The sequence below is a fragment of the Erpetoichthys calabaricus genome, chromosome 6 (assembly GCF_900747795.2).
Source record: "Erpetoichthys calabaricus chromosome 6, fErpCal1.3, whole genome shotgun sequence".
In the NCBI taxonomy this organism is placed as follows: domain Eukaryota; kingdom Metazoa; phylum Chordata; class Cladistia; order Polypteriformes; family Polypteridae; genus Erpetoichthys; species Erpetoichthys calabaricus.
Genome location: NC_041399.2, coordinates 199,944,828 through 199,972,656, shown reverse-complemented (window position 1 = coordinate 199,972,656; position 27,829 = coordinate 199,944,828). Strand labels below are relative to the sequence as shown.

At 36.8% G+C, this 27,829-nt stretch overlaps 1 protein-coding gene across 1 annotated transcript in view; it reads right to left on the bottom strand.

The window, feature by feature from the left end:
* Nucleotides 1–27,829, bottom strand: part of LOC114653791 (kinesin-1 heavy chain) — a 100,253-nt gene that overhangs the window by 50,331 nt on the left and 22,093 nt on the right. Inside the window, exons 2-6 of the mRNA XM_028804308.2 lie at nt 8,045–8,132; nt 4,960–5,033; nt 2,967–3,071; nt 2,018–2,066; nt 219–274 (exon numbers count right to left, since the gene is read on the bottom strand). Coding sequence (XP_028660141.2) covers nt 219–274; nt 2,018–2,066; nt 2,967–3,071; nt 4,960–5,033; nt 8,045–8,132 — 372 coding nt within the window. The remainder of the gene's footprint in view (nt 1–218; nt 275–2,017; nt 2,067–2,966; nt 3,072–4,959; nt 5,034–8,044; nt 8,133–27,829) is intronic.

Here is a 27,829-nt window from a genome sequence, read left to right as displayed (position 1 = left end):
AAATCAATGTGGACATGGATACAACACTCAAACCACAGACAGTCACCACTGCCACCAAACCATCCCAGCACAAGTAAATATATTCAAATATCTGTTTACTGCCTTTTATATATAATGAAAATCATTCATTGATTCAAAATCCATTCAGTGATTCATTCTCTAAACACATTTTTGGTTAATGCTGCGGAAAATTATACCTAAAATCATATTTCTCTTACCTTCACATAAGGTACCCTGTTCTTATCTTCATGCACAGACAAATTAGTCTTTGAAACTGCATAAAAGGAAAAATGACACCAGTTTAAAAAATGTGTATATATAGAAATGTTAACTCTTTTCAGTCTAATAACATTTTAAATCGAGATAAAATGTTGGAGAAAATGTGAAACAAGTCCATACAATTTAAACAAATAGAAAGAAAACTCCTAACCACTGAGGATTAGGGATGGCAAACATCCACCCGCCATCCCAAATCCTGAAAAAGAACCTGAAGAGTGGCAGCAAATAGATGCCTAAGCCCAAGAGAGCAGGAAGTACAAGCACCTACAGCAGGCTTTCAAGAGAAGAAGGAAAACAGGAGTTAAGAAACAGGGTAACAGCACTAACAACTGGCCACCCAACCCTGAACCAGCTGCATCACAGAGAACCATTTTTCAATGTTTAATCCAGTTAACCTGTTTAACTATGCCACAGAAAGCTCAATAAAGCCTAAATTAAGAAGATATGATTTCAAAAACTGAACCAATGATACTCTGAAGATTTCCAGCATCAAAATCTGTGCTGCTATTAACGCTAACCAGAATAAATATCACGGGAAATAAAAAACACAAGCCTAATAGGAGAAAGATCTGGCAGTAGGGGAATATTAGTCAGCAGAGGACCAGTACACATGCACTGGTGGGCTCTCCAAAAGCATGCACAGAAATGTCCCAAAGGCCGACTGTATACACAAGTAACAGGTGTCCTTGGTCAGCCACCATTTCATGATGTTCGCAGTAACAAAGATACAACTGATGCACATATTTGAATTTAGTGCATTGATGGTTTAGTCTTTGTAAGGTAAGACACATATTATAATACTAGTGTCACGTTATATGACTTAGAGTCGGAGGGGATGTCAAACTTGACAACTGTTGTTGCTGATCTCATCATCAGAGTATGTCAAATTACACGAATAGAACTTCTAGGGCAAGACAAACTACACGACTCCATGACGACTATCAAGCATGGTTTTACAGAGTGTCCTAAGCTTGTCCCCTTTTCTGATAGCCAATAATGTGCTGCCTGACTGTGTCAGAGCTGTATGAAAGCTTTCCAAGGATGGCAATTTAGCTGCAATCGTTTCCCTTTTATTTCCCATTCTCTTGTGGTATATAAAATATGAGACATCAGCCAGACAAGCCTCTCTTCTGATTGAGAGACCTATAACACAAAAGTTGAGAGCAGAGGGGAGGTAAGAGGAGAATTCTAGGTGTTTCCTTTTTAAGGTGTTTAATGACTCCAAGGGTACTTAGGCTAGCCAATTTACTATAAATAAAACACTTAAAATTCATCTACATTAAATACGCAGTCATATGGATTGTTGGCACCAACTGGATTCAAACATAATTTGTGTTTGAGTCTTCACTTGGATATAATACACCTGATAAATATTTCTGAAATGATCAGATAGAGCGAACAGCAGCAAGTACTTCTCAGACAGCCATGTGAATGAATACTTGATTGAGTTTTTGCACTGAAGAACCCAAGTGACACACTTTACTACCAAGAGGCAGGACAAACAAATAAGTCTGTGAAGGGAGAGATTTTAAAGAAAAATGAAAAAGTACTTTGGCAAGGGATGTCTCAAAATTCCAGATTCTGTTGTCACTGTAAAGTATGCACTTAAAATGTTTAGCTTTAAGTGCCATTAAAAATTTTAAAATTTGAAGACAGACAAACACTGGGAATTCATGACCAAAGTACAAGATCACATGTTAAATTAAAATTGTACAGCAAGCATGGTGAAAAAACTTACCATCCAGCAAGTCTCTAATCTTGTCCAAATAAATTTCAAAATATGAAACCTTAAAAAAAAAAAAAAAAATATTACAAATGTAAACTAGTGTTTGTCTAAACAATAAATCCTAATCATTCCCCAGTCACTAATATCCATTTCAAATATAAGGCAAATATTCCAAATTCCTGGATTAAATATACTGAATTTTAAGACAGTCAACATCCTCATCTTCACATAGAAAATGTTACTGGTGAGCCCATGCTTGACCACCACAGCTCCTTTGTCAAAATACTGGTCATCTACTGCCAGAAATGTTGCAATAATTTCTGTTGAAAACGTTTTTATATATATATATAAAATCAGAAACCAGGTCTTGCTGTTAATTACCAAATAATGTATTTAGGAGAGTCATTTCTACTTTAATTCTGCATTTAATGACTGCCTACATATTATTGTAATTTGGTGAGAAACGCAACAATCCTTTCAGCACACCCAAAATAATTTTCTTCTCATATTTCAATAGTTAACTTATAATCACAAACAGGTGCAAATGATATATCAACTTAACATCTCCATTATTACCTTCACAACAATAAAACTAAAATCTAATTCTGTTTTTGGGTATTACAACCATTCTAATTAGGTGGCAAGTCCTATAACAGTGAAAAACTGGAACTTATATAAGAAACCTGCAGTAAATGAGGTTTTCTATCACTTAGACTGGGGAACGTCACCCTAAAGAAATGGCTAATGCCTTCTCATAATATTTATCATTTTTAGCAAACCACTGTCGGCAAAGAATATAATTACTAAAGTGTTCTTTCCCCTAGAATTATGAATGTAGCTAAACCATTGAAAGATAATTCAACTAAAGACACAAATATCTTTGGCTGGGAAAGTGTGAACTTTAGAAGATGAACAGGAAACTGACAAGAAAGCCCAAAGCAAACTCCCATCTCATCTTTACCTTAATATGAAACTCTAGGTTTTCATCCATTGAGTAAATGTAATTGAAAATATCTTGTACTATCCTGGGAATAATACCCATACCATCTGGATCATGGAGTTTTCCCTAGGGAAAAGGTGGAAGAAATTAACAGTCAGTTGAAGTGTCATAAAAATAATCATTTCCTTAGAAAGATGTTTCAGATAAAGCTATTCACTTATACGGGACAGATATGACTAACCACTGGTCAAAGTTTAACTGCATGTGCAGCATATCAAATAATCTTTTGTGTGAATTCATAAAAAATTACATACCTAATAACACCACTACCCCCTATTAATAGCTAAGGAAAGGATTAAAAGGATTAATAGATTTGTAAGAATTAAAAATACATTTGAGTCTTAAGGCTGCTAGGATTCAGTATTCTGTTTACAGATTTAGATTTAAGTACCTTATGAACTTGCAAGTTACCTGCTAAAAGCACTTGTTGCACTGATCAACTGACACTGTAACCCATAATAAAAGGATGATTAGATTAGAAACAGGAAAAGGTAAAGGCTGGACAAAAGACAAACCGGACTTGGCATAGCTTTATGGAGCCAAGACTCAACAAAGGAAGCAGCAGCATGTTTATAAAGTGGGAGGGAAGGCAATAAATAGACTGACTATCCAGCTGTTCAGACATAAGGGCAGCTTCTCTAAAACTACTTTTAGCTCGGTTTGGCTCAAAAAAAAAAAAAAAAAGGATCACAGTCATGTGAACAATATTTGAATATCTAAAGAAAATTAAATTATTTTTTCTGGTCTTTCTAACACATTTTATATTCTAGAATTTAGCCCGCACAATGCATGGATTTAAGGTATGTTCCAAAACCAGCCACCCAACATCTTATTAGGTAATAAGAAATACAAAATACAGAAATGCTTTATTAGAAAATAAGGAAATTAAGTATATATTTCTTTATACTGAATGTGAAACAAAACTTCAGAATAAAAAAAACATACAGAGTAAAAGATTTGGAGCTCCTTCATATTAGTTTTCTTTGAATCGTAGTTTTCTCAACTTGAACTTTCTGACATTTTCAATTGCAACTTTCCTTAAATGTCAAAGGAAATCCAACTCTCATTGGAATATGTGGGTCAGACCCTTTTATGGTTCTGACCGGAAAAAAAAATCACATCTCAGGTCGTATTTGGGCCAGGGACTTGGAGCTACCCTTAATCAATTCAGCAGGTCTTGCTATGCACCCTAAGATTTCATTCACTAATCTTTCCATGCAGAGAAATTATGTGCAGAAATATGCTCAAAAATGTTGTTTTCAAACGGGTGCCATTTTGAAAGTTAGGGTTGGGTCACATAGCGGTCAGACCCCTTTATGGTTATGACCAAAACTATTAAAAATTTTGTCAAAATTTAAGGTTCCAACTAAAAAAATGGAAGTGTCTATTCCTGACAGAGATCTTTCTCTTGCTTTTTTATTTTATTTATATATACAAACACAGATATATACACGCATAGTATAAAATGATACAGCAACATATTTTTAATTTGAACTTTCAAAATAGAAGAAATGAGCTTAAGACAGGAACATCTTGTATGACGGTGTCTGCTTTATTTTCTCTTTTGTACCCTTATGATTTGCCATTTACAAATGATGCTAAACACACAATCAAGTACACTAATAAAATAAAATGTGTTAAGCAGTGGTATTTTTTTTAACCTTCAAAACTCTGATTCAAACACAATTAATGCTTATTAATATCTATATCCAATATAAAACATTATTAAAGTAGTCCTGCGGTGGGTTGGCACCCTGCCCAGGATTGGTTCCTGCCTTGTGCCCTGTGTTGGCTGGGATTGGCTCCAGCAGACCCCCGTGACCCTGTAGTTAGGATTCAGCGGGTTGGAAAATGGATGGATGGATGGATTAAAGTAGTCTTTGCAATTTTAGAGTCTATTAAATCTACTGTAAGAAATAATTTTAATATACAGTAAAGACATAATGGAAATTACCTCCATTGTATGTGTTTTCCCAGAAGAGGTCTGTCCATATGCAAATATTGTGCCATTGTAGCCTTCTAGAACATCTGTGAAAATGCAGAAATCAACATCATCTCACAATTTTTAGATTACGCTAGGGTACAATTTGACCAATTGTGTCATTGGAATAAAGATTTCATATAAACTGTAATAGTCGATTTATTTCAAACTACATTATATACATCTTATTTTCCATTAATAATATGCCAATAACATTAAAATAAACTTTATGAAAGCCTGTTATATAAATATGAAAAGTACATTAGCCTACTAAAATGTCACTTACATCCAGCATATACGAGGGATGTTAAAAAAAGTTTCCACAATTTTTTTTTTACTCTATTAAAAATTTCAAAAACAAATTACATCACTTTTCTACATATGAACCTTTGTTTGCAATGCAATTTTCCCAACGTCATCCAACTTTTTAATGCCCAATTACTACTCCTCCCGCCTTCACCATTTGTAATGAAAATATAAAAGTGTGGAAACTTTTTGAACGTCCTTCGGATGAACATGTCCCCAGGATATAAGGATTTCAACTCATTACATCTGCCCCTGCTCAAAAATCCCTCCAGAATTTTTTTTTTTAATATTCTGATAGGTTGTGCAAGTATTAGAGGTGCTCACTTCACAAAAAGTATTATTGTACTCTAATAATTCATAGAGTTTTATTGGGTTTTTGACAGACTTTCCCCATGTGACAAATAATGCAGATTGTATAGACTGGGTGGAAGTAAGACTAGCATTATCTTAATTTATTTTACCTTAACATGTGCACATGCCCAATATATTCACACTTCTTTTTTTCAGAAATTAAAACATCAACATTGCTGAGTCAGTTCTACTAATATCAAAACATCTACCAACATCAAAATTCAAACCTTACAATATCAACCAATAACAGAAATTATTCAGGATACTTCTATTTGCAGCATTGCACTTACAACACATCTTTCGGCCTGTTGCTCTGACATCACATGTGATGAAGAACATGGAGAGGCTGCTGCTTCACCACTTTAGGCCACAGGTTCAACACGCCCTTGACCCTCTGCAGTTTGCATATCAGGAGAAGGTGGGAGCAGAGGATGCCATCATCTATATGCTACACCGATCCCTCTCTCACTTGGACAGAGGTAGTGGTGCTGTAAGAATTATGTTTCTAGACTTCTCTAGCGCCTTCAACACAATCCAACCTCTGCTCCTTAGGGACAAGCTGACAGAGATGGGATTAGATTCATACCTAGTGGCATGGATCGTGGACTATCTTAAAGACAGACCTCAGTATGTGCGTCTTGGGAACTGCACGTCTGACATTGTGGTCAGCAACACAGGAGCGCCACAGGGGACTGTACTTTCTCCGGTCCTGTTCAGCCTATATACATCGGACTTCCAATACAACTCGGAGTCCTGCCATGTGCAAAAGTTCGCTGATGACACTGCTATCGTGGGCTGCATCAGGAATGGGCTGGAGGAGGAGTATAGGGACCTAATCAATGACTTTGTTAAATGGTGCGACTCAAACCACCTACACCTGAACACCAGCAAAACCAAAGAGCTGGTGGTGGATTTTAGGAGGCCCAGACCCCTCATAGACCCAGTGATCATCAAAGGTGACTGTATGCAGATGGTGCAGACCTATAAATATCTGGGAGTGCAGCTGGATGATAAATTAGACTGGACTGCCAATACTGATGCGCTGTGCAAGAAAGGACAGAGCCGGTTATACTACCTTAGAAGGCTGGCGTCCTTCAACATCTGCAATAAGATGCTGCAGATGTTCTATCAGACAGTTGTGGCGAGCGCCCTCTTCTACGCAGTGGTGTGCTGGGGAGGCAGCATTAAGAGGAAAGACGCCTCACGTCTGGACAAACTGGTGAGGAAGGCAAGCTCTATTGTTGGCATGGAGCTGGACAGTTTAACATCTGTGGCAGAGCGAAGGGCGCTCAGCAGGCTCCTATCAATTATGGAGAATCCACTGCATCCACTTAATAGTATCATCTCCAGACAGAAGAGCAGCTTCAGCGACAGACTGCTGTCACTGTCCTGCTCCACTGACAGATTGAGGAGATCGTTTCTCCCCCAAACTATGCGACTCTTTAATTCCACCCAGAGGGGTAAACGTTAACATTCAACATTATACATAGTTATTGTCTGTTTTTCACCTGCATTGTTATCATTTTTTAATTTAATATTATTTATTGTATCAGTATGCTGCTGCTGAAGAATGTGAATTTCCCATTGGGATTAATAAAGTATCTATCTATCTATCTATCTATCTAAAGCTGCTTTTATAATAATGCTTTTAAAATCAAGTTTGTCAACAAGTGACTGTGTAAAGTACGTAACATTTACTGTTGCAAACTTTTGTTTGCATTTCCACATTCAGGACACATTAGCTGATAAGTAACATACAAAAGCCTCTGTCATCCCATTTGTCAATTCAAAATTCCTTTCAAGCAGTTTGACTTTTGACTACAAGGTACCTCACATAAATGATCAGATATTTGCTGAGAGAAGAAAGATGAATAATGTTAATTTATTCAAATTCTAAAATGGCGGTTGTTAACAGGTTTAACTATATCACCCACATTTTACTTACTCCCATTCTGTTCAAACATGTTCAAACTACTACATGTACTAAAAGTTATTTGTTTGCTCTACTGATACACAAGATATATATCAAATAAGTGTTTTATTATTCAGAAATATATCTCACTAATATTGTTTAATTTACTTATTTAATCTGATTTTTAGTTTTACTAAATATGAGATGCTTTGACAACTGAAAAAAATGGTTGCTACTCACAGCCTCACAAATGACTAACATTGCATACATACATAACATACCACGACTTCAAAGTCATCCTATCCCACCCCAATAGCCCAAGTCAGGTTGCAGCTCTCAACAGGATGAAAGTCCTCGGCATGGAAACAATCCACACCTATACTTATACTCATAATAGTACTAAAACAGTAAACTTTACTTTTGTGTTATAAGGAAGGAAACTGAGTATCACAAACACAGGCAAAAATCAGATATGGTTTTAGGCCTTACCTTTAACAATCTGTCTGGCACAAGCATTGTACACTTGTTCCTGTGATGTACTGGACTGGAATACCCGGTCAAACACATATGGTTTACCCTGAAATGAAAAGAGAAGAAAGCTGAAACAAAAAGTAAACAAATAAATCAAAATACATTTTGCTGTTTTACTCTCTTTTGTTTTGTCAGTGATTAACATTCACATATATTAAAGTGGTAGTTCTAGTCAAAAATTATAAATATATGTAGACCATAATCAATATCAGAAATTAAATATGGTGCCCCATAGGGCTCAGTACTCAGACCTTTACTATATTTACTTTGCATGCTCCCATCGGGAACTATTTCTTTTAGAATTAGTCAAGTACACCCATGCACGAAGTCTGTGGCGAGTAATAGGTCAGGGGGTCTATTCAGTATGTACTATAGAAGTATGTGATCTGAAACGTAGCCTATAAATAACACCATTGATATCACAAAGAGCTTTGGTTTCTGTGGTAAGAAAATATAATAAATATTCCTGACAACACCACTGTCTCTCTCATAACCTGTGAAATAATCAAACTGAGATGACTGACAAGCAGTAGACATAAATAAAAAGGGGGAGAGACAAGTCTGTGAGCTGATGGGAATACACAGCAGGTTTGAAATTTCCAAATGAAAATACAGGATGTGGCACAAGGATGTGATGTGACAATTTTCAGTGTATTGTGGGGGTATAGGGCGGCACGGTGGCGCAGTGGGTAGCGCTGCTGCCTCACAGTTAGGAGACTCGGGTTCTCTTCCCGGGTCAATTTGGCGATCCTAAATTGTCCCTAGTGTGTGCTTGGTGTGTGTGTGTGTGTGTGTGTGTGCCCTGCGGTGGGCTGGCGCCCTGCCCGGGGTTTGTTTCCTGCCCTGTGTTGGCTGAGATTGGCTCCAGCAGAGCCCTGTGACCCTGTAGTTAGGATATAGCAGGTTGGATAATGGATGGATGGATGGATGGATATGGGGGTATAAATAGTGTCATGGCATGCTGTATGCTAAATGCAGCTTCAGTGGCCATTGACAACTGATCGCATGCTCACTATTATGCTGAATCAGTAACCTGCAAAGTATAAATGGGCTTTAACAGTAGTCTCCACTTAACACTCTCTAAAAATTAGCTATGAGTTTCTACAACAGAAAGGAGAACGGCAGGAGAAAACTAGAATGAAAAGTACATTAAAATAAATGTAACTCTATAATAGGTAATGTTATGATGTTATGGTTAATATCAAATTCAATTTTAACACCATCCCCAGCTCATCTGGAAACCTAAAAAACTGGATAACCCAATATGTAATTGTCTTTCAAAGGTACTGAATCATTTGAAAGGTTAGCAGATACCCAGCATGTTTACTTTTATTTGAGGACAACGTTAATTCATCCTTAAGCTTATGGCAGTTCTTTGGATGAAAAACATTTTTTTTCTAATTTTAAATAGAAAAGTACATACGTTTCCTACAGTGACATAATGGATAGATAAGAACTCTTTCAATTAAATATAATGAGGCAACAAAGGATCAGTGTAGTATAAGATGCCACACCTAACTTTTCATTACAAGAGATGGTTCAGATTTTTCAACATAAACTTTTCTAGTACTGAGAACTACAAGGTGGTGATTACACAATGAGTTAATCAGTTCATAATTTGGCAATTAATTAATGTCCAGTGGATACCAAACTTTATGTACATGGAAAGTATTTTTTTTTTTTTTTACATTTTCAAGGAATGATCCATTTGTTTCTCACTTAAATACAGTTAGTTACAGTATCTTATTAAAGGTTATAAAAGGTATAACAGGATTTTTGCCAACAAAGCCCAAAAGTTCAGCAAGTTTGCACAGCAATTTAAAATCCAATCAGTATGTCCATACACACACACACACCTCAAATCCAAAAATGTTAAGACGCTGTGTAAAATGTAAATGAAAACAGAATGCAATGATTTGCAAATATAATAAACCCATGTTTTATTCACAATAGAACACATCAAAAACATCAAATGTTGAAAGTGAAACATCTTACTATTTCATTGAAAAATATTAGCTCGTTTTGTGCAAGTAATTAGGCTAATTGGCAAAAGGCCACTAACATGATTGGGTATAAAAAGAGCATTTTAGAGAAGCAGTGTCTCTCAGAAGCAAAAAACTGTCTAGAAATTGTGGAACAATTTCAGAATAACGTCCCTCAATGTAAAATTGAGAAGACTTTGAATATCACATCACCTATAGTGCATAATATCATAAAAAGATTCAGAGAATCTTGAGAAATCTCTGTGTGCAACAGATAAGACCGAAAATCAACACTGAATGTCCATGATCCTCAGGCAGCACTGCATTAAATACAAGCCTCATTCTGTCATGGACTGCACTACCTACTGCATGGGCTCAGGAACACTTCCAGAAATCACTGTCTATGAGCACAGTCGCCGTGCCATCCACAAATGCAGGTTAAAGCTCTATCATGCAAAGAAGAAGCCATATGTGAACATGATTCAGAAACGCTGGTGTCTTCTCTGGACCAAAGCTCATTTAAAAAGAACTGAGGCAAAATGTAAAACTACTCTGTCGGCAGACAAATCGAAATTTGAAATTCCTTTTGGAAAACAATGACGCTGCATTCTCCAGACTAAAGAGGAGAGGAACCATCCAGCTTGAACACAATAGCACAAACACAATCAGCGCCCAGTTCAAAAGCCTGCATCTCTGATAGTATGAGAGTGCATTAGTGCCTATGGAACTGGCAGCTTGTACATTAGGAAAGCCACCATCAATGCTGAAAGTTATATACAGGTTTTAGTGTAACATGTGCTCCCATCCAGGTGACATCTTTTTCAGGGAACTCCTTGCATGTTTCTTTTTTTTTTTTTTTTTTATAATTTTATTGTAATCATTCCATACAAATAGATCAATTTTTACAAAAATAGGATTGAAAACAAATCAACCCCACCCCTAAGAAAGAGAGCATGGCCAACAGAATGAATCTTAAAGCTAGTAAAAATACGCAAATCGATGAGTTTAATAAGCGGCTAAAGATAAATGGAGTAGAAAAAGAAATGGGGAGAGAATCTGCTTCCTCAGTGCTTTAAGGGCTTAATCTAAGATGTTATTGATTAGATCCTGCCAGGTTTTGAAAAAGTTCTGTACAGATCCTCTAAGTGAAAATTTGATTTTTTTCCAATTTCAAATAGTATAAAACATCAGTTACCCACAGACTTAAAAGAGGAGAGTTAGGATTCTTCCAGTTGAGCAAGATAAGTCTACGTGCCAATAGTGTAGTGAAGGCCATTACAGTTTGTTTGTCCTTCTCCACTTTAAACCCATCTGGAACAACACCAAACACAGCTGTTAATGGGTTAGGAGGGATTGTTACACCAAGGCTGTCTGAAAGGCATTTAAAGATTTTGGCCCAGAATGATGTTAATTTGGCGCAGGCCCAAAACATGTGGCCCAATGAGGCTGGAATTTGATTGCAGCATTTGCAGGTTGGATCTTGCCTTGGAAACATTTTGGACAATTTTAAATGAGACAGATGTGCTCGATATATATAATTTTGAGTTAAATAATTATATGCTTTGCACATATGGAGCTCGAGTGAGTTCTCTGCATTGCTACCTTCCACTCCTTTTCTGAGATATGGAGTGAGAGATCCTTTTCCCACTGTCCTCTTGGATCTTTGAAAGGGAGGGACTGTAAAATGGTTTTAAATATTGCAGAAATGCTGTCTGAATCCTTGAAGCTGAGCAATATTTTTTTCCAGCATAGAGGGAGGTGAGAGATGGGGAAAATCGGGCAGGTTCTGTTTAACAAAGTTTCTAATTTGAAGATAGTGAAAGAAATGTGTTGCTGTAAAGTTGAATTTGGAATGTAATTGTTCGTAGGATGCAAAGACGTTGTCTATGTAAAGATCTCTAAGTGATTTAATCCCAAATGTTTTCCAGATAGTAAAAACTGCATATGTTTGCGAGGGTTGAAAAAGGTGGTTCTCGTGCATAGATGCCACAGATAAAAGCTTCTCTATCTTAAAATGCTTCCTACATTGGTTCCATATTTTGAGTGAGTGAAGCACAATTGGGTTGTTAGTATATTGGCGATTTGCATTCATAGGGGCACAAAGCAGGGAATATAAAGAAGTACTGCAGAATTTTATTCCTATTGCGGACCAAGTCTGTGTATGTTCATCTATTTGTGTCCATGTCCAGGTTTTTATAGCTTGTATGTTTGTTGCCCAGTAATAAAACTGAAAGTTAGGTACAGCCATGCCACCTTCTGCCTTAGGTCTTTGTAGGGTCACTCTTTGGATACGTGGATGTTTTAAATTCCAAATAAATGAGGTTATGGTTGAATCTAATTGTTTAAAAAAATATTTATTGATGTATATTGGAATGTTTTGAAATAAAAAGAGAAGCTTAGGAAGGATATTCATCTTAACAACATTAATTCTTCCAGCTAGAGTGAGATGAAGGGTTGACCATCTATGCAAGTCTTGCTTAATTTTTTCCATACAAATAGTGAAATTTTGCTGATAAAGAGCTTTATGTTTACTTGTGCTGTTTACCCCTAGGTATTTAAACTGATCCGCAATGATAAAAGGGAAGGTGTTCAATCTAATATTGTATGCATGAGAATTCACTGGGAAGCACACACTTTTATTCAAATTAATTCTGAGACCAGAGATCTTTTGAAATTCTGTAAGTGCTGTTAGGACTGCAGGCACAGTATTATGTGGGTCTGATATATACAGTAACATATCATCTGCACATAGAGAAATTTTCTGTTCAAGTCCTTCTCTGATAATCCCCTTTATCTGGTAAGCATTTCGACAGTGAACTGCCAGTGGCTCAATGGCGATTGCAAAAAGTTGTGGTGATAAGGGGCATCCTTGTCTGGTACCATGTTCTAGTTTAAAGTAGTCTGAACAAATGTTGTTAATACAAACTGAAGGTTCTGGATTGGTATACAGGCCTTGCATGTTTCAGCAAGACAATGTTAAACCACACACTGAATCTATTACAACAGCATGGCTTTGTAGAAGAAAAGACCGGATGCTGAACTGGCCTGCCTACAGTCCAGACCTTTCACCAACTGAAAACATTTGGCGCATCATAAAATGAAAAATACGATAAAGATGACCCCAAAGACGACTCTTAAAATGTGCACGCCAAAAAAGTCAGGTAATTGTGAAACTCTGTTTTCAACTTCTTCTTTGGCACTGAATGCAGGCACATTCAAATATCCTGATTAAATCACTTGAGAGCCTTTGCAAGCATTTTCCTTTATGCTAAGTGTTCTTTATAAAAATATGGTATTTGATGAACAGATATAAATGCAACTTTGAACATAATAATTACTTTTCAGCAACATTTAGTCTCAGAGCAATTGTAAATTCCACCTCCTATTGTGTTCTCCTGAACCTTTTTTCTTTAATCAAAAAGCCAATTATAAGTGCAAAACACTTCAAATCAATTTTCATCTCATTTTCACTGTATATCAAAGCGTTAAGTAGTTTGTACTCTATTCTGTTTGCCTTTCTTTAAAAATATTTAATAGGCTGTATGGTAAACTTTCATTCCTTGCTTAAGGAATATAGCAATGCAAATCAAGTATTTAAAAAATATATGCCAAAAAGTTCCCAAAAGCAATTTGGAGCAAGTTTATTTGCACCATCAGTGTTTATGTCATGGCTCAGCATACAAATCATTAACAAGCCAATAAGCCAACTAAATTGTAGTAAGTAACAAAGTTCATTAAAAGTGGAGTCATGCTTTTCACTGCTCCCATATCAATGCCATACAGACCTTTAAAATAAATCTTTTATTGTCTTCCCCAAGCTGTTTATTTCAAAGTCCAAACAATAAAAGAGAAGCAAAACAGTGCAATGATTGCACCCTTATTAATTCAGTGTTACAATGTACCAGACTACTTGAGTCAAAGAATATACAGTCTCAGCAGTCTTGTGTGATAAGTTTTTTCTTTTACACTCTTGAATTTTATTTATCTTATATTACAAGTACGTATTTACATGGATTAAATCTAACTAAATAAAAACAAACTTGTCTTATTACTGTAATAGAAAAAAAAGGCTACACAAATTTCTAAGAACTTTTTTGCTCTTTTTCTGATTTACTGATTAAAGAAAAAGATGACACCATGCCAAAAGATGGTAAATCGATTCTTCCAACTAAATTTTTAAATGCTCAAGATACCGTGCAAGAATTTCAAATATATGCTACAGAGTTTTAAGCACTACAATATCCCAATTTTTAGGGGGTGAACTAATATAAAATATTATAATAAACTGAGCCAGTGAAGTTTAGGGTTCAATACTTTGTGACTTTTCCTCCATTTGCCCTAATTAATAAACAGAAAAAAAAAATAAATGCAAGCATCTCCATAATGTGTATACTTTTCAAAAAAAAGTTTACCTTGTCCTGTCTTTCACGTCCATTTTGACCAACCATTGACAACTCAAAGATGTCACCTTTTTAACCTGGAAATTTAACAATTTTAATAAAGTGTCCTAACTTTACAAAAGGCAAAAATATTTACAAATATAACATTTTTGAACAGCTGTAGCATAAAATGAAAACTGCCAAGTCCTTTGGGTCAGCTTTGACCCAGCAGACTTTAATGGGTTTTACTTTCCATTTAGTGTACGTTCTTTCTTTACAATCCATGAAAACATCCTAAATGTCATTTCTTCTGCAATGATCATCGGTACTACAAGTTGAGATGGTTAATGAATCTAAAACAGGTGGGTTACGGGTGGAAAATCTTATATCCAGGACACTTAAAAGTGGGTGTCATAATTACATCAAAAAGGATACATGGGGCACAGCACTGAGTCAGCATTTGACGATGTTGTAAGAGTTAATTTAGAATTTCTAGTGGATGTGTTTGGTTTTAGACAAGAATGAGCAGAACTTGCTGCAGAAGCAAATATTTTTCAAATTCTTTCCTTGTTGTATTGTCTAGATGTTGCAAATTAAAGCCACAATATCTGATACATTGGCAACTGAACAATCCAGTATTAGCTATAAACAAAGCCTTAAAGATGATTTTGCTTCCAAGTTATTTTTACTATAACTTTATTACCCTTCTCTCGGTTTACTTCTCTGTCAAGATGCTCATGTAACCTGTATGTGTGTGTGTGCAAGACCATCGATTATGTTGTCTGTTTTTTTTCTGAATTCACTGTCATAATCTTCTTTATTTATTTATCTGGTTTGTACAATGCTATGTACTGTATACCCTGCCGTTCTATTATATTCTGTAAGTGCCTTGAGCATGGTAAAGGCGCTATATAAATACATTTTTTTATTATTATTATTAAGAATCAAAGAAAGGTTTACTGACAGTTGCATATTCTAATTCGATCATGTGTAGATAGAATCACAGAACTGCAACCCACAAACTGTATAGTGCCCAAGTTGTCAAGCAGCCTTGAAACACTAGCCTCTGACAAGTGACAGCTAACAGCGATTTATAAATTCAATGATGAGGTTCATTTTAAACATGATCTGATGCACTGCAAAATACACCAGCTTCCCACAATTTACCTGCACTTGGCAACACAATTCACCTAAGCTTGATTCAATTTTCAACTTCAGTAGCTTTAGTTATTCAATACCGTATGAAAGAATAAGAGACATTTTGTAACATAATCCAGAAACAGCAGCAGATGAAAGAGGGACAAGCAGCTAAACTAGAAACCAATACACCTACAATTTAAATGCAGCTTTTTCATGTGCAGAAATCTTCACAGAAGAAATCAGCCCCTCATCAGGAGACCACCTCTGTTGTATGAGGTACCACTGAGTCCCTCTGTGTCTGTACAAAAAAAAAAACATTACGCAACTAAAGGATGGGATGGCTTTAAACAAAAGTATGATATTTGATTAAATTATTTTGATTTGACGAAAGCAGCCTGCTTTCCTCAAAGAATCAGTAATGGTCATCAGTATGCTTTCCTTACTGCCATTTTTGCGATTTCAAATTTTCAGAAGTGATAGCTGATTAAAATCATTTTCTTTATTCTCCTGGGATGGATGGATGGATGGATGGATGGATGTGAAAGGCACTATATGATAGATAGATAGATAGATAGATAGATAGATAGATAGATAGATAGATAGATAGATAGATAGATAGATAGATAGATAGATAGATAGATAGATAGATAGATAGAAAAGGCACTATATGACAGACAGACAGACAGACAGACAGACAGACAGACAGACAGACAGTGTGAGGGATGGCCGGTCATTTACCCTGGCCAATACCCCCAGGCCGCTAGATGGAGCCCTCCCTGTAGCATGGAAGTGCCCCGAAGACCAGCAGGGAATTATGGACAATGGAGTTTTCCTTTACAGCCCTGCTGGATATCACAGGGGCCAACAGATGACGCTGCAGGGAGGCCCAGAGAGTTGTTTGTGCCCTATAACCCGGAAGTTCGTCGTAGGCAAGTTCCGGGTTGAAAAGAAGGACTTTTTATCTGACCCGGAAGTGATAAGAAATCACATGGACTGTAAGATGGGAAACACTTCCGGGTCAGGGAACATAAAAGGACGATGGGAAATCCCACACGTTGGGCTGAGCTGGGTGGAAGGGTGGCAATGCGTCTGGGAGTGGAGGATTGTGTATTGATTATTGTATTGATTAGTGATTTATGAGTATTGAAGAGTGGAGGGTGCTTTGTGCACATAATTGTCCAAATAAATATAATTATTGGACTTTTACCTGGTGTCTGACGTCTAGTATGAAGGTTCAAGGGGTCACAGAGACCCTTAATCTGTCACAACAGACAGACAGACAGACAGACAGACAGACAGACAGACAGACAGACAGACAGACAGATACTTTATTAATCCCAATGGGAAATTCACAAATATTAATGGCCAATACTTCGACAAATTCAGCTCATATGGAAAGACATACTTTTAAAAGGAAGTGTAATGAAGTGGGACCATTACCCATGAAAGTAAATAAAAAGCAGAACTTGGACAGCCTCATCAAAACTTTCTGAACAATCTGGCTTACCAAAACAATAATACAGTAATAATGTCCATTACTATCTGGATCAACTTATATAACAAGGACACATGCAAAGTCTTAACAGGGTTCAAATGTTCCTCTCAACACGTTGTTCAAACCAACACACTAAGTCTCTGAACTGAGAAATCAAAATGGGCGTGTGACTGTGTGTTTTATGATGAATTGGATCTCCCTTTAGGGTTTGTTCCCGATGGATTTGCTAATTACCATTTAAGAAAAAGAAAAAAAAAATTCAAAGCCCTAACCACCCTTAAAATAAAAGACTCCAATGTACGCTAATAAAGAAGCAATGAAAAATGATGGGAATTAAAACTTTAAGAGCCTATATGTCCCTTCATAAAGCTACTTAAAAGTGAATTAAGATGGTTCTCTTAAAAAAAAAAAAAACCTAAGGATACTGATGTTTGTTTCCCTTAATATCTCACTAAGTGATTGACATTTTAAATATAATTTCTTTCTAGCAATCATTAATGCAAAGTATTTATATCATGAACAGGTGCATCGTAAACATGAATCAATTACAAAATCAAATAAAGCAGAATTTTAAAAGTCAGCATTTAGTTAAGTGCATGGTCTGGACAATTGTGTTCCTTATTATTAAAGTGCATCTACCTCTCTTCATGTTTCTTGATCAGAGGTGCAGTGTTTCTGTACCTATGGCAACAGGCTGATTGTGCCACAAGTAGTCACGAACTAACCAAAGCAGCCCCTTATAATTAAAAATAAAAAACACACACAAATAAAAAGCATTGCAAATTTTCTATTGCACCATTATTAATAATCTAACATTAAAGATGAAATCTTAAAACATTTGTATTCTGAATATCATGAATTTAAGTGGGACACATATTACTATCTAAAATATTTATAACAACCTTGTTTATTTTACTAATCACCAGAGTCTTATCAAGACGTATGGGTTAAATGTACTCCGAACTTACACCAATCATGTGCACTACTGCAAACTACACCTTTGTTGAAACATTTGAAGAAGGGTGTTGAAGGCATCGAAGTGAGGTTGAGGATTACAAGGTGTCTAGTTTTTGAGCCTAAGGACTAAATCTCTGCTTTTTGCAGATTATGTTGCAATTTTGACTTCATCAAACTGCTCTCCAGAGGATGCTAAAAGGGTCTCAGCTAATGTGATCTAGTTAGCATAAGAATCATTATCTCCACATCATGTCTTTTTTGTTAAGGTAAGTGAGCAGCAGGTGCCCAAGGCAGAGAAGATTGAGAATCCCTGTATCCTGTACACAGGTGAAGAAAGAGGTGACCTTGATGTGGATCAGAAAACTGGTGCCACTGCACTAGATCTGCAGATGTAAATGATGTGGTAGAAAAGCATGTTAAGTGGTCCAATAAAACTTTCAGCTATTCTACTCACTTCTACTCACTCCTTACCCCTGGTCAAAAGCTCTACTGCAACCAAAAGAATGACATTTCATGTTCAAATAGCCAAAATTAGGTTCTTGAGCAAGGTTACTGGACTCGCACTCTGTGACAGGGTAAGAAGCTCAGCAATATGCGGGGACATTAAAGTATATCCCCTACTTCTCCAGATCAATGAGAGCCAATTGATGTAGTTTGTGCTTTTAGTTTGAACATCCCCCTTGCAGCCTACCATAGCATGTGTTCAGGGCACAGCCAACTGACAGAAGACCGAGGGGATAAACCCATCACTCACTGGAGGAAAAATATCTCTGGCTTAATCTGAGAGCCTCTGGAGGGGCTGTAGGTTAAGGAGGCCTGGTCGGCCCAGCTCAGTGTGTCACCTCACCACTATGACACTCTTCTGGATGTGAGGAGTGAAAATGATGAATGACTATGATGACCTATGAATGCATTCTGCATGTTAAACAAAAACAATTTACCGCAGATACTGGCGTATAAGTCAAAAAATTTATGCCTTAAAATTCATTCAAAAAAACAGAATCAACTTATCCGCGGGGCAACACAATTGTCCATAGAATTTGGGTAATGACATTGTACACTCAACGCTTCACGATGTTAAGTCACTGGTCATCTGCCGTTTCCCATGGTCTTTGAAATAATTATAAGCCAGCAATACTATTGCTGATTAGCTAGTTTTTTTCTAATTTCATTAAATAATTCTTTAAACTGTGAAATACTTGAATCTGAGCATTAGCTTTTGCAGGTTTTGGATAACAATCTGCGAGATCGACTAATACACGAGTATCTACGGTAGCTATAGGGCAGGGGTCCTCAATTATGAATCTGGAAGGTCAAAGTGGCTGCAATTTTTTGTTCCAAACAGTTTCCTAATTAGCAGCCAGTCCTTGCTGATAATGAAACTTGCTACGTAATTATATGACTTATTAGTATATTTATTCTTCCAATACAAATCTTTATCACTACATAAGATTTTTTTTTCTCAGAACGTTATCCTTTTTCTTGTGGACTGGGACAGGTTTAGACTTCTTGGTGGTTCCTTTTTCTCTCTCATTTGTTCTAATAACACAGATACTTCATTATGTATATACAAACACTTTTAAACGAAATTAAGTTGGAAGGAATCCTTGGTGGCCACTTGTCATTTGATTCTTAAGATTAGCTGGTAGCTGGTTAAGACAACAGGAAGCATGTAAAAACTAAATGCAGCTATTTAAACCTAAAATAAGCAATTAAAGGAATATGCCACCCCAAAAGATATTTTTTCATGTTACTTAATCCAAGTAGTTTATAGTGATGGCAGGGAAAAATTTTTAATCTCATGTTTTCATGTACAACAATATAAAAAATTTCATGACATAATAGATCCCAATGGTGACCAGTGCTGCACTATGCCAAATGAAGTGAAAAATGTCCCTGTAATAAAGAAAAAAGCTTGCATTACTTGTGTGACATAATCCACATGTCCGTTATCTAGTCGTATGCTGAATATGTACAAAGAAGATTATTAATTGCTACTTTGGCAAATACAGGGTATAACATAGAAATGAAAATCATTCCCATGATACGGTGCATAGTATTATGGGAATGCCTTTCTTTTCAATGTTTAACACTGATTTTTCCAGAAGAATACTTGTGTACCAAAAACTGAAGAATGTGGCGACAAGTTATACTGAACAGACCTAAAAAATAATTAAATCCATCGGCTAGCACAGCTGATGTGTTCCTCCACCCTCTATAAGAGTCACTCTAAAGGACTGAAAGATTCCTATACTGTACCTGAGATCTCTCATAAGCTTTCCAGAGCTTTTCTTTTAATATGGGCGCAACAAGCACTAGGAGTTCTGGCCAACACATTGGGGCAGAACAACTTGTAAAAAGGATTACACTTAATCACATTTTAAGCTGGCAGAATATAGGCTAGAATGGCCTTTGGCCACCCTTTTACCCACTTTACAAATCTTGATGCTATATATGACAAGAATACTAATGCTGTGCACAGATAGCTGACTGACACAGTAACCAAAAGGATTTTTTTGTTTTGTGTGGACTTTTTGTGTGACTGAATAGGACTTTTTTTAAAAAAAATAGCACACACACACACACACACACCCCTATTAGGAGTAGAGTATGATCTAGTGACTCATCATCCTACAAATCCTGCTCACCAAGGGAGGTAAAGTGGAAAGAAAAAAAAAAGAAAGAAACCGGGCTTGGCCTACAGATGGCCACCATGACGGCAGGTTTTCATAGCATTAGCAATTTCATGAGAAAAGAAAAATCAAGAGTTTACTTTGTACACTCACAAGTAAAACATTGTTTTCCAAAAAACTAATGCCTCATATTTTAACATTTAATTCACTAAAATGTGTGTTATTACTTTGCCACAGGCTCCTTTAAAAATAGTGTGGTATACCTTAGCATAAAAGTGATGACTAGAATTAAAAGAACATTGTTTATTTTGTGTTCTTTCCTTTCATGATTTAAGAGGGCATAAGACATGCATCTTGATTCTTAACCAGACCAACCCTCAACAAGTTTAATTTTATTTAAACTTACACAAGACTGCACCAGTGTTCTTTCTTAAAACCAAACGTGTTTCCAAGTCAATGAGGGGGATCATGGGTGGTGTAGACACCATCATTCATTCAATCATTTGAGAGCAATTCCTTTTATTATAACACTTCAATTCAAGTTTAAAAAATATTATCAGTAAATAACAGAAATGAGAGTGGGAAGGTGAAAGATATTTCTGATTAAAATTTAAACAATATTTTGTATTGTGGGAAAAGGTTTAATTTTGACTTTCTCATGAAAACATCACTCACCAATAGAGCATCTACATCAACACAATACAAGAACAAATCCCACAGAACCCACTGACAAGACCATACCAGCTATAATATATCCACAAGTAACATCCTTATTGGCCCCTTAGGCACAGAATGTTCATTTTTGATAATGACATCTCTCCACAGATGTAAAGACATGTAAAATTCTCTGCAGTTTCATTAAACAATTCAGTCTTCATGTGCAGCCCCTAAACTACAACATTTTCAGGGACAGAAATCAAAACCAGAGGTTTTAAGCATATGAGGCAACTATTGCAACACATTGGTACCTTGAGGTGATCATGTTGAACACTGTACAGCTTTCTAATGTGAAATTATCTGGCACATGCCATATCTCAAGTTAAGAGAATCATCAAGCCTAGTTTGAAAACCAAATCACATTTTTCCATAGATAAACAAATGACCGACTTACACTATAAATTCCAATCTAACTAGAACTGCTTGTAGTAGTAAATGCTCATAGCAAGGATGATACACTTCTTTTCACAAGGAACAGATCAGTGTAAGTACGGTGTGTAAACACGTATCCTGTAATAAATGGTGTTGGGACAACAGTACAGCATTCCACACAACTTATCACAACAAAAGTGTGATTAATTGGAAAAAAATAATTTAAAACCTTGCTAGCTGCTCTTAATCTATACTGCCAAAGTTCCTTGAAATAGGTTGTAGAATGTAAATCAGCTACTTCGCTCAAACAAAGGTTAATCAAAAGGTATGCAAAGTCACCAGGCCTTTGCCATGGCTGAGGATAATAAGGTGTAAACACAACTTTACATTAACATTTAATCTGGTTCTGTCCACATTATAAAATGAACTGAATTAATTCTCAATTTTATTAATATATATATTTCACATCACTGTTTTTCATCACCTGTCCATATGTGGGTTATAGGCCCATACTACTCCTTAAAAGTATTTCCAAAACTCAAACGGGGTGTTAACTGTTCTGTTCACCTGCTGAGGGGATATGAAGTGTAACTCCCAGTGGAGGAAATAGCGGGAGAATTATGAAATAACTTGGGTTAGGACACTACACTGACCTAATTAATTATATAAAAGAAAACTAACATCACCAGGTTAACCTAAAATGGCACTTTTTGGTCATAGTTTATTTGGAGCCATACCAAAGTAATGTGCTTGCTTTCCATTATAATAAAAAAATTAAGTAATCACTAATTGTCATTTGTATGTAAGAAGCAACAAAATCAACAACTTCCTCAGTTTTCTCCCAAAATTCTGACCAGAAATAAGTATGAACAGAACAAAGTCCAAAGGGACGATGTTAAATATGGTAACTCTAAAAATTTCCACAGCACACGAGTGAAGCATTCTACCCTGCATAAAGCTTTAGTGCCTCCCCTCTAAAAATTCAATCTACATTATAATAACAAAAAAAATTAAATAAAAGGTTGTGGCACAAACATTCTTCCACATCACACTGATAAGCTGTAAAGCGTACAAACAATTTGTGTTGGTGGTAAATAAATGTCACACTGTATTACTGAATTTCTAAGATTGTTTTATTTCCAACCTGAATTTCAATCTACCCCAGGATATCAATCAATCAACTGCTTTACAAAAAAATAAGAACAAGTAAAGCAGAAAAAACCTTCTCAATATATTGCAAAATTAATGCTGACGATGCCTTATGTGAAAAGATATCCTTCTTCCCATTGCAAGAATTACTGAAATAATTATGGTTAGTCAGCAGAACACACCTTTCTCCTGTCTACAAGGAACAAAACACCCAGAATTCTGCAACTCTTTCTCAATTGTTATATAAGTCATGTCACCAATAGCGTAAATGAAAACATAAATGTGTAAATATTAAGTGGCACAACCTCTTCTATTAAAGACAAAAATAAAAAGTGTACTGATTCTATCATTAATTTGTCCATCATTTGTTCGTTTTTTTATTAATGTTGTCTAACATGTTTGTAGGTTGCTGTCTATTCAATTTCTAAACTTGCTTTTCTAACAGAGAACTGTAAGCAGCTGTAGCCTATCCTAGAAGCAATGGGTGCAAAGCTTCAACTAGTTCTGCACAAACTGCTGCATCTCTGATGCACACTCTTATTAAATCAGTTTAGAGTTTCAACTTGACCAAACTCTTTAGACTAAAGTAGGCAGTGTCAGGGGAGTTTTTATAAAAAACAGGGATATTCAAGAGACTACAAACTATTTAAATACATTGTTTCACTTAGCAAAAAAATGACAGAGTTTTCATTATAGGATTCAAAGGCCCAGACCATTGCTACAACTTAGTACTTGGCAATATTCTGTACCAAATAAATTTCTTCTGGTATGGACTTTGAAAGAAATGGTATACCAGTAAACTAAAAATTAGTGGAAAATCTGCAAACAAATGTAAACGACAAAACACATAACGTGCAAATCCAGTCACAGTGGACAGAGAGGCTCTGCGCAGCTTACATAAGGAACTCTGCATTTAGCTCACGTTTGACTCTGAGCCAGAGAACCCTACACCCCTCAGCACTTTGATGTATAAACACAAACATTCTATGTGAACGGTCAACACTGGGGACACACTGATAATAGCTAAAGGGTGCAGATGAGGAGAACTGAGTGAGTCATACCGACAATCACCAGGGGCCTCATGTATAAACGGTGCACACGCACAGAAATCTTGCGTACGAACGTTTCCACGCTCAAATCGCGATGTATAAAACCTAAACTTGGCGTAAAACCACGCACATTTCCACGGTACCTCATACCCTGGCGTACACAATTTCTCCGCTCGGTTTTGCAGACTGGCGGCACCCAGCGTCAAAGCAGTGTTATTGTTCCTGTGTAGTTACCCTTTCTTTCTTAGACCCACATTCCTGACGCGGCTTTATAAATACACTGAAATTAACTGCATATTGTTTATTAGTGTAATGCATCTGATTGTAATTAACCTGTAGCAATATAAAGGTCCAGGGAATAGCCATAGTACTCTAAATACCATAACTGCTTTAGCGTTGTTACTCTCACTGCATCTTCTTTTTCTTTCAGCTGCTCCCGTTAAGGGTTGCCACAGCGGATCATCTTTTTCCATATTACTCTCACTGCACCACTCAGAGTATTTATATCACTGTATCTGAGTGGGGAATCACAGCAGCAGCTGATCAGAAAGAGAATTATCGGTATACAGTATCAAGCACGTAGCCTCAGCCACGGCAAAACAGTTCAAAGCCTTTCCTGTATGGAACTCGCGGTTCAAAAACAGTTTCACTCCAAGAACTATAAACGCACTCAATCAAGTGCTCCTTGTAGAACTGTTTGTACTTATAAGTACAATTACCCCACTGTAAACTTGCACTACACTTATAAAATTGCACAACATGCGCCACTTTATAAAGAGCGCATGATGACGATATCATTTTTAAGATGAAATGCAGCAAAATATGTTGCTTATAGTATACAGATAAAACTTTAACTTCATTTAAATAATCTGTATTGTTAATAATTAAACATGTGAGGACACGGTGTCTCAGCGCAAGCTAGTTCACGGATTACTCCTGCCTTGCGCTGTATTCTTACTGGTGCTGACGCAACACTAGAAAGATAGATGGATAGAATAATTAAACGTACTGCAAAGATATTTCGATGTTCCTTAAACGTTTTGAGGAATCGGCGTTCTAAGCTTACAGATGGCTTCACGTCTATTACAGAGCTGATTGTGTGGGGATTGGGTATTTGGAGAAAGAAAAGTAAGGACAGGAATTGGAGGTTAGTACGTTTGAAAGAGACAGTACTTCTGTAATAAATTATTTCATCGAAGGTCGCGCATGGTGCAGCAAGCTATGAGCCCCTCATTGCAAGCCTCTTGCGTGAGATATGAACAATCACTGCGCCACCGTGTTCCCATGTTTAATAACATGCTTTCATTCCTATCATCATGAAAAAGATATCACGTATACATCTCCGTATTTTAATAATTCAGAGAGCTGTAATATCACGAATGTAATGGATTCTGTGTCCTGTCGGAGAAAGAGAAAGAACGGAAGCACGTAGTGATTCACACACATAGAGCACATAGAAGATCAAACACAGAACAAGGCATTTAACGCGCTACTTTAGTTACGATGGGATTTGAGAAACTAGTAAATTAAACGATTTTAAGATGAAGCTTATGATGTTCTACTTTAATGACAAAATAAAGTACGTGATTAAAGTGGAAATTTCGAGATTAAAGTTGACATTTCATGCTTTTTTCCCCACTATGTGCCTATTTTTTTTCTCTGTATCCTAATAAGCTTTCATATGACACTCAGACGGTGGGCTACGAGTCGCCTTTTCACGCCAACTTATTTATGACAACTTTTTTTTATTTCGGGCACTGTGCGACTTTGTGAACTTGTGCTTTCGAGTTTCTCCGACACTATGTCACTCGATCAACTTCCTTTTGTTGATTATTCCACTGTTTAAACCAACAAATAGTACGTTTTTCCTTGCCTCCACTTGGTATTCGCTGAAATTCTTATATTTTCCCCTGTGCTTTTCCCATTGTCTTTTCACAGAAGGCTGAGCTTAAGGGCTATTTATATTGATTTGCATATTCAAAGAGATGTAATTCTGGGAGGAGTTGGGGTGGGACAGAAGGCGCATGCACGTGCGTTACTTTTCACGCAGATAGACAGACAGACAGACAGACAGACAGACAGACAGACAGACAGACAGACAGACAGACAGACAGACAGACAGACAGACAGACAGACAGACAGATAGATAGATAGATAGATAGATAGATAGATATGAAAGGCACTATATGATAGACAGATATTTATGAAAGGCACTATATGATAGATAGATAGATAGATAGATAGATAGATAGATAGATAGATAGATAGATAGATAGATAGATAGATAGATAGATAGATAGATAGATAGATACTTTATTAATCCCAGGGGGAAATTCACATATTCCAGCAGCAAAAATATTAAATTAAAGAGTAATAAAAAAAAAAAAAAAAAAAAATGCAGATAAAAAAACAGACAATAACTTGAATAATGTTCAACGTTTACCCCGTCTGGTGGAATTGAAGAGTCGCATAGTTTGGGGGAGGAATGATCTTCTCAGTCTGTCAGTGGAGCAGGACAGTGACAGCAGTCTGTCGCTGAAACTGCTCCTCTGTCTGGAGATGACACTGTTTAATGGATGTAGTGGATTCTCCATAATTGATAGGAGCCTGCTGAGTGCCCGTTGCTCTGCTACGGATGTCAGACCGTCCAGCTCTATGCCAACAATAGAGCCTGCCTTCCTCACCAGTTTGTCCAGGCGTGAGGCATCCTTCTTCTTAATGCTGCCTCCCCAGCACACCACTGCGTAGAAGAGGGCACTCGCCACAACCATCTGATAGAACATCTGCAGCATCTTACTGTAGATGTTGAAGGATGCCAGTCTTCTAAGGAAGTACAGGCGGCTCTGTCCTTTCTTGCACAGAGAATCAGTATTGGCAGTCCAGTCTAATTTATTGTCCAGCTGCACTCCTAGGTATTTATAGGTCTGCACCCTCTGCACACAGTCACCTCTGATGATCACGGGGTCCATGAGGGGCCTGGGTCTCCTAAAATCCACCACCAGTTCCTTGGTTTTGCTGGTGTTCAGTTGTAGGTGGTTTAAGTCGCACCATTTAACAAAGTCTTTGATGAGGTTTCTATACTCCTCCTCCTGCCCACTCCTGATGCAGCCCACGATAGCAGTGTCGTCAGCAAACTTTTGCACGTGGCAGGACTCTGAGTTATATTGGAAGTCCGATGTATATAGGCTGAATAGGACCGGAGAAAGTACAGTCCCCTGCGGCGCTCCTGTGTTGCTGACCACAATGTCGGGATTTATGTAGCGGAAGAACGTGGAAGTTTGCGTACGCACAGATTCCTGTATCTGGATTTTTCTGTGCGTACGCACATTCCCGCTTTTGTGCTTACGCCATGTTATAGTGCGAGTTCTACGCACGGCATTATACATGAGGCCCCAGGTCCTTGACCACTTGCTTGCTACAATATAAAAGTATAATATTTATGCATTCATTGCAGTATTCATGGCAAAGAATTTATTAATTTTAAGAAAAGCAGTGTATTACTCTCATGGGTTCATGCAGAACCTTGGTAAACCAGGGCACAGATAATCAGGGTTTTGCTGTACTAAATAATAAAGAAAAAAATTACAAATTGGCCTGTTGAAAAATTTTCCAATATGTATTAAATGCAATATAGAGATTATTGTGCAATAATTACATATTAGTGATGGTCTATTCAATCAGTCCCTGATCTAAATTGGCCAATTGTAAAACCAAGTGACTTGTTTCGGCAATCTGTAAATTGGCAGATCTCAAAAACAAATCTGCTTTATTCAACCTTCATGTCAATGAAGCTGTGGTGCTCCTTTAAACAAATATTGCAAAACAGTGGAACCTTGGTTCACGAATGTCTCGGAACACGTACAAATCAGT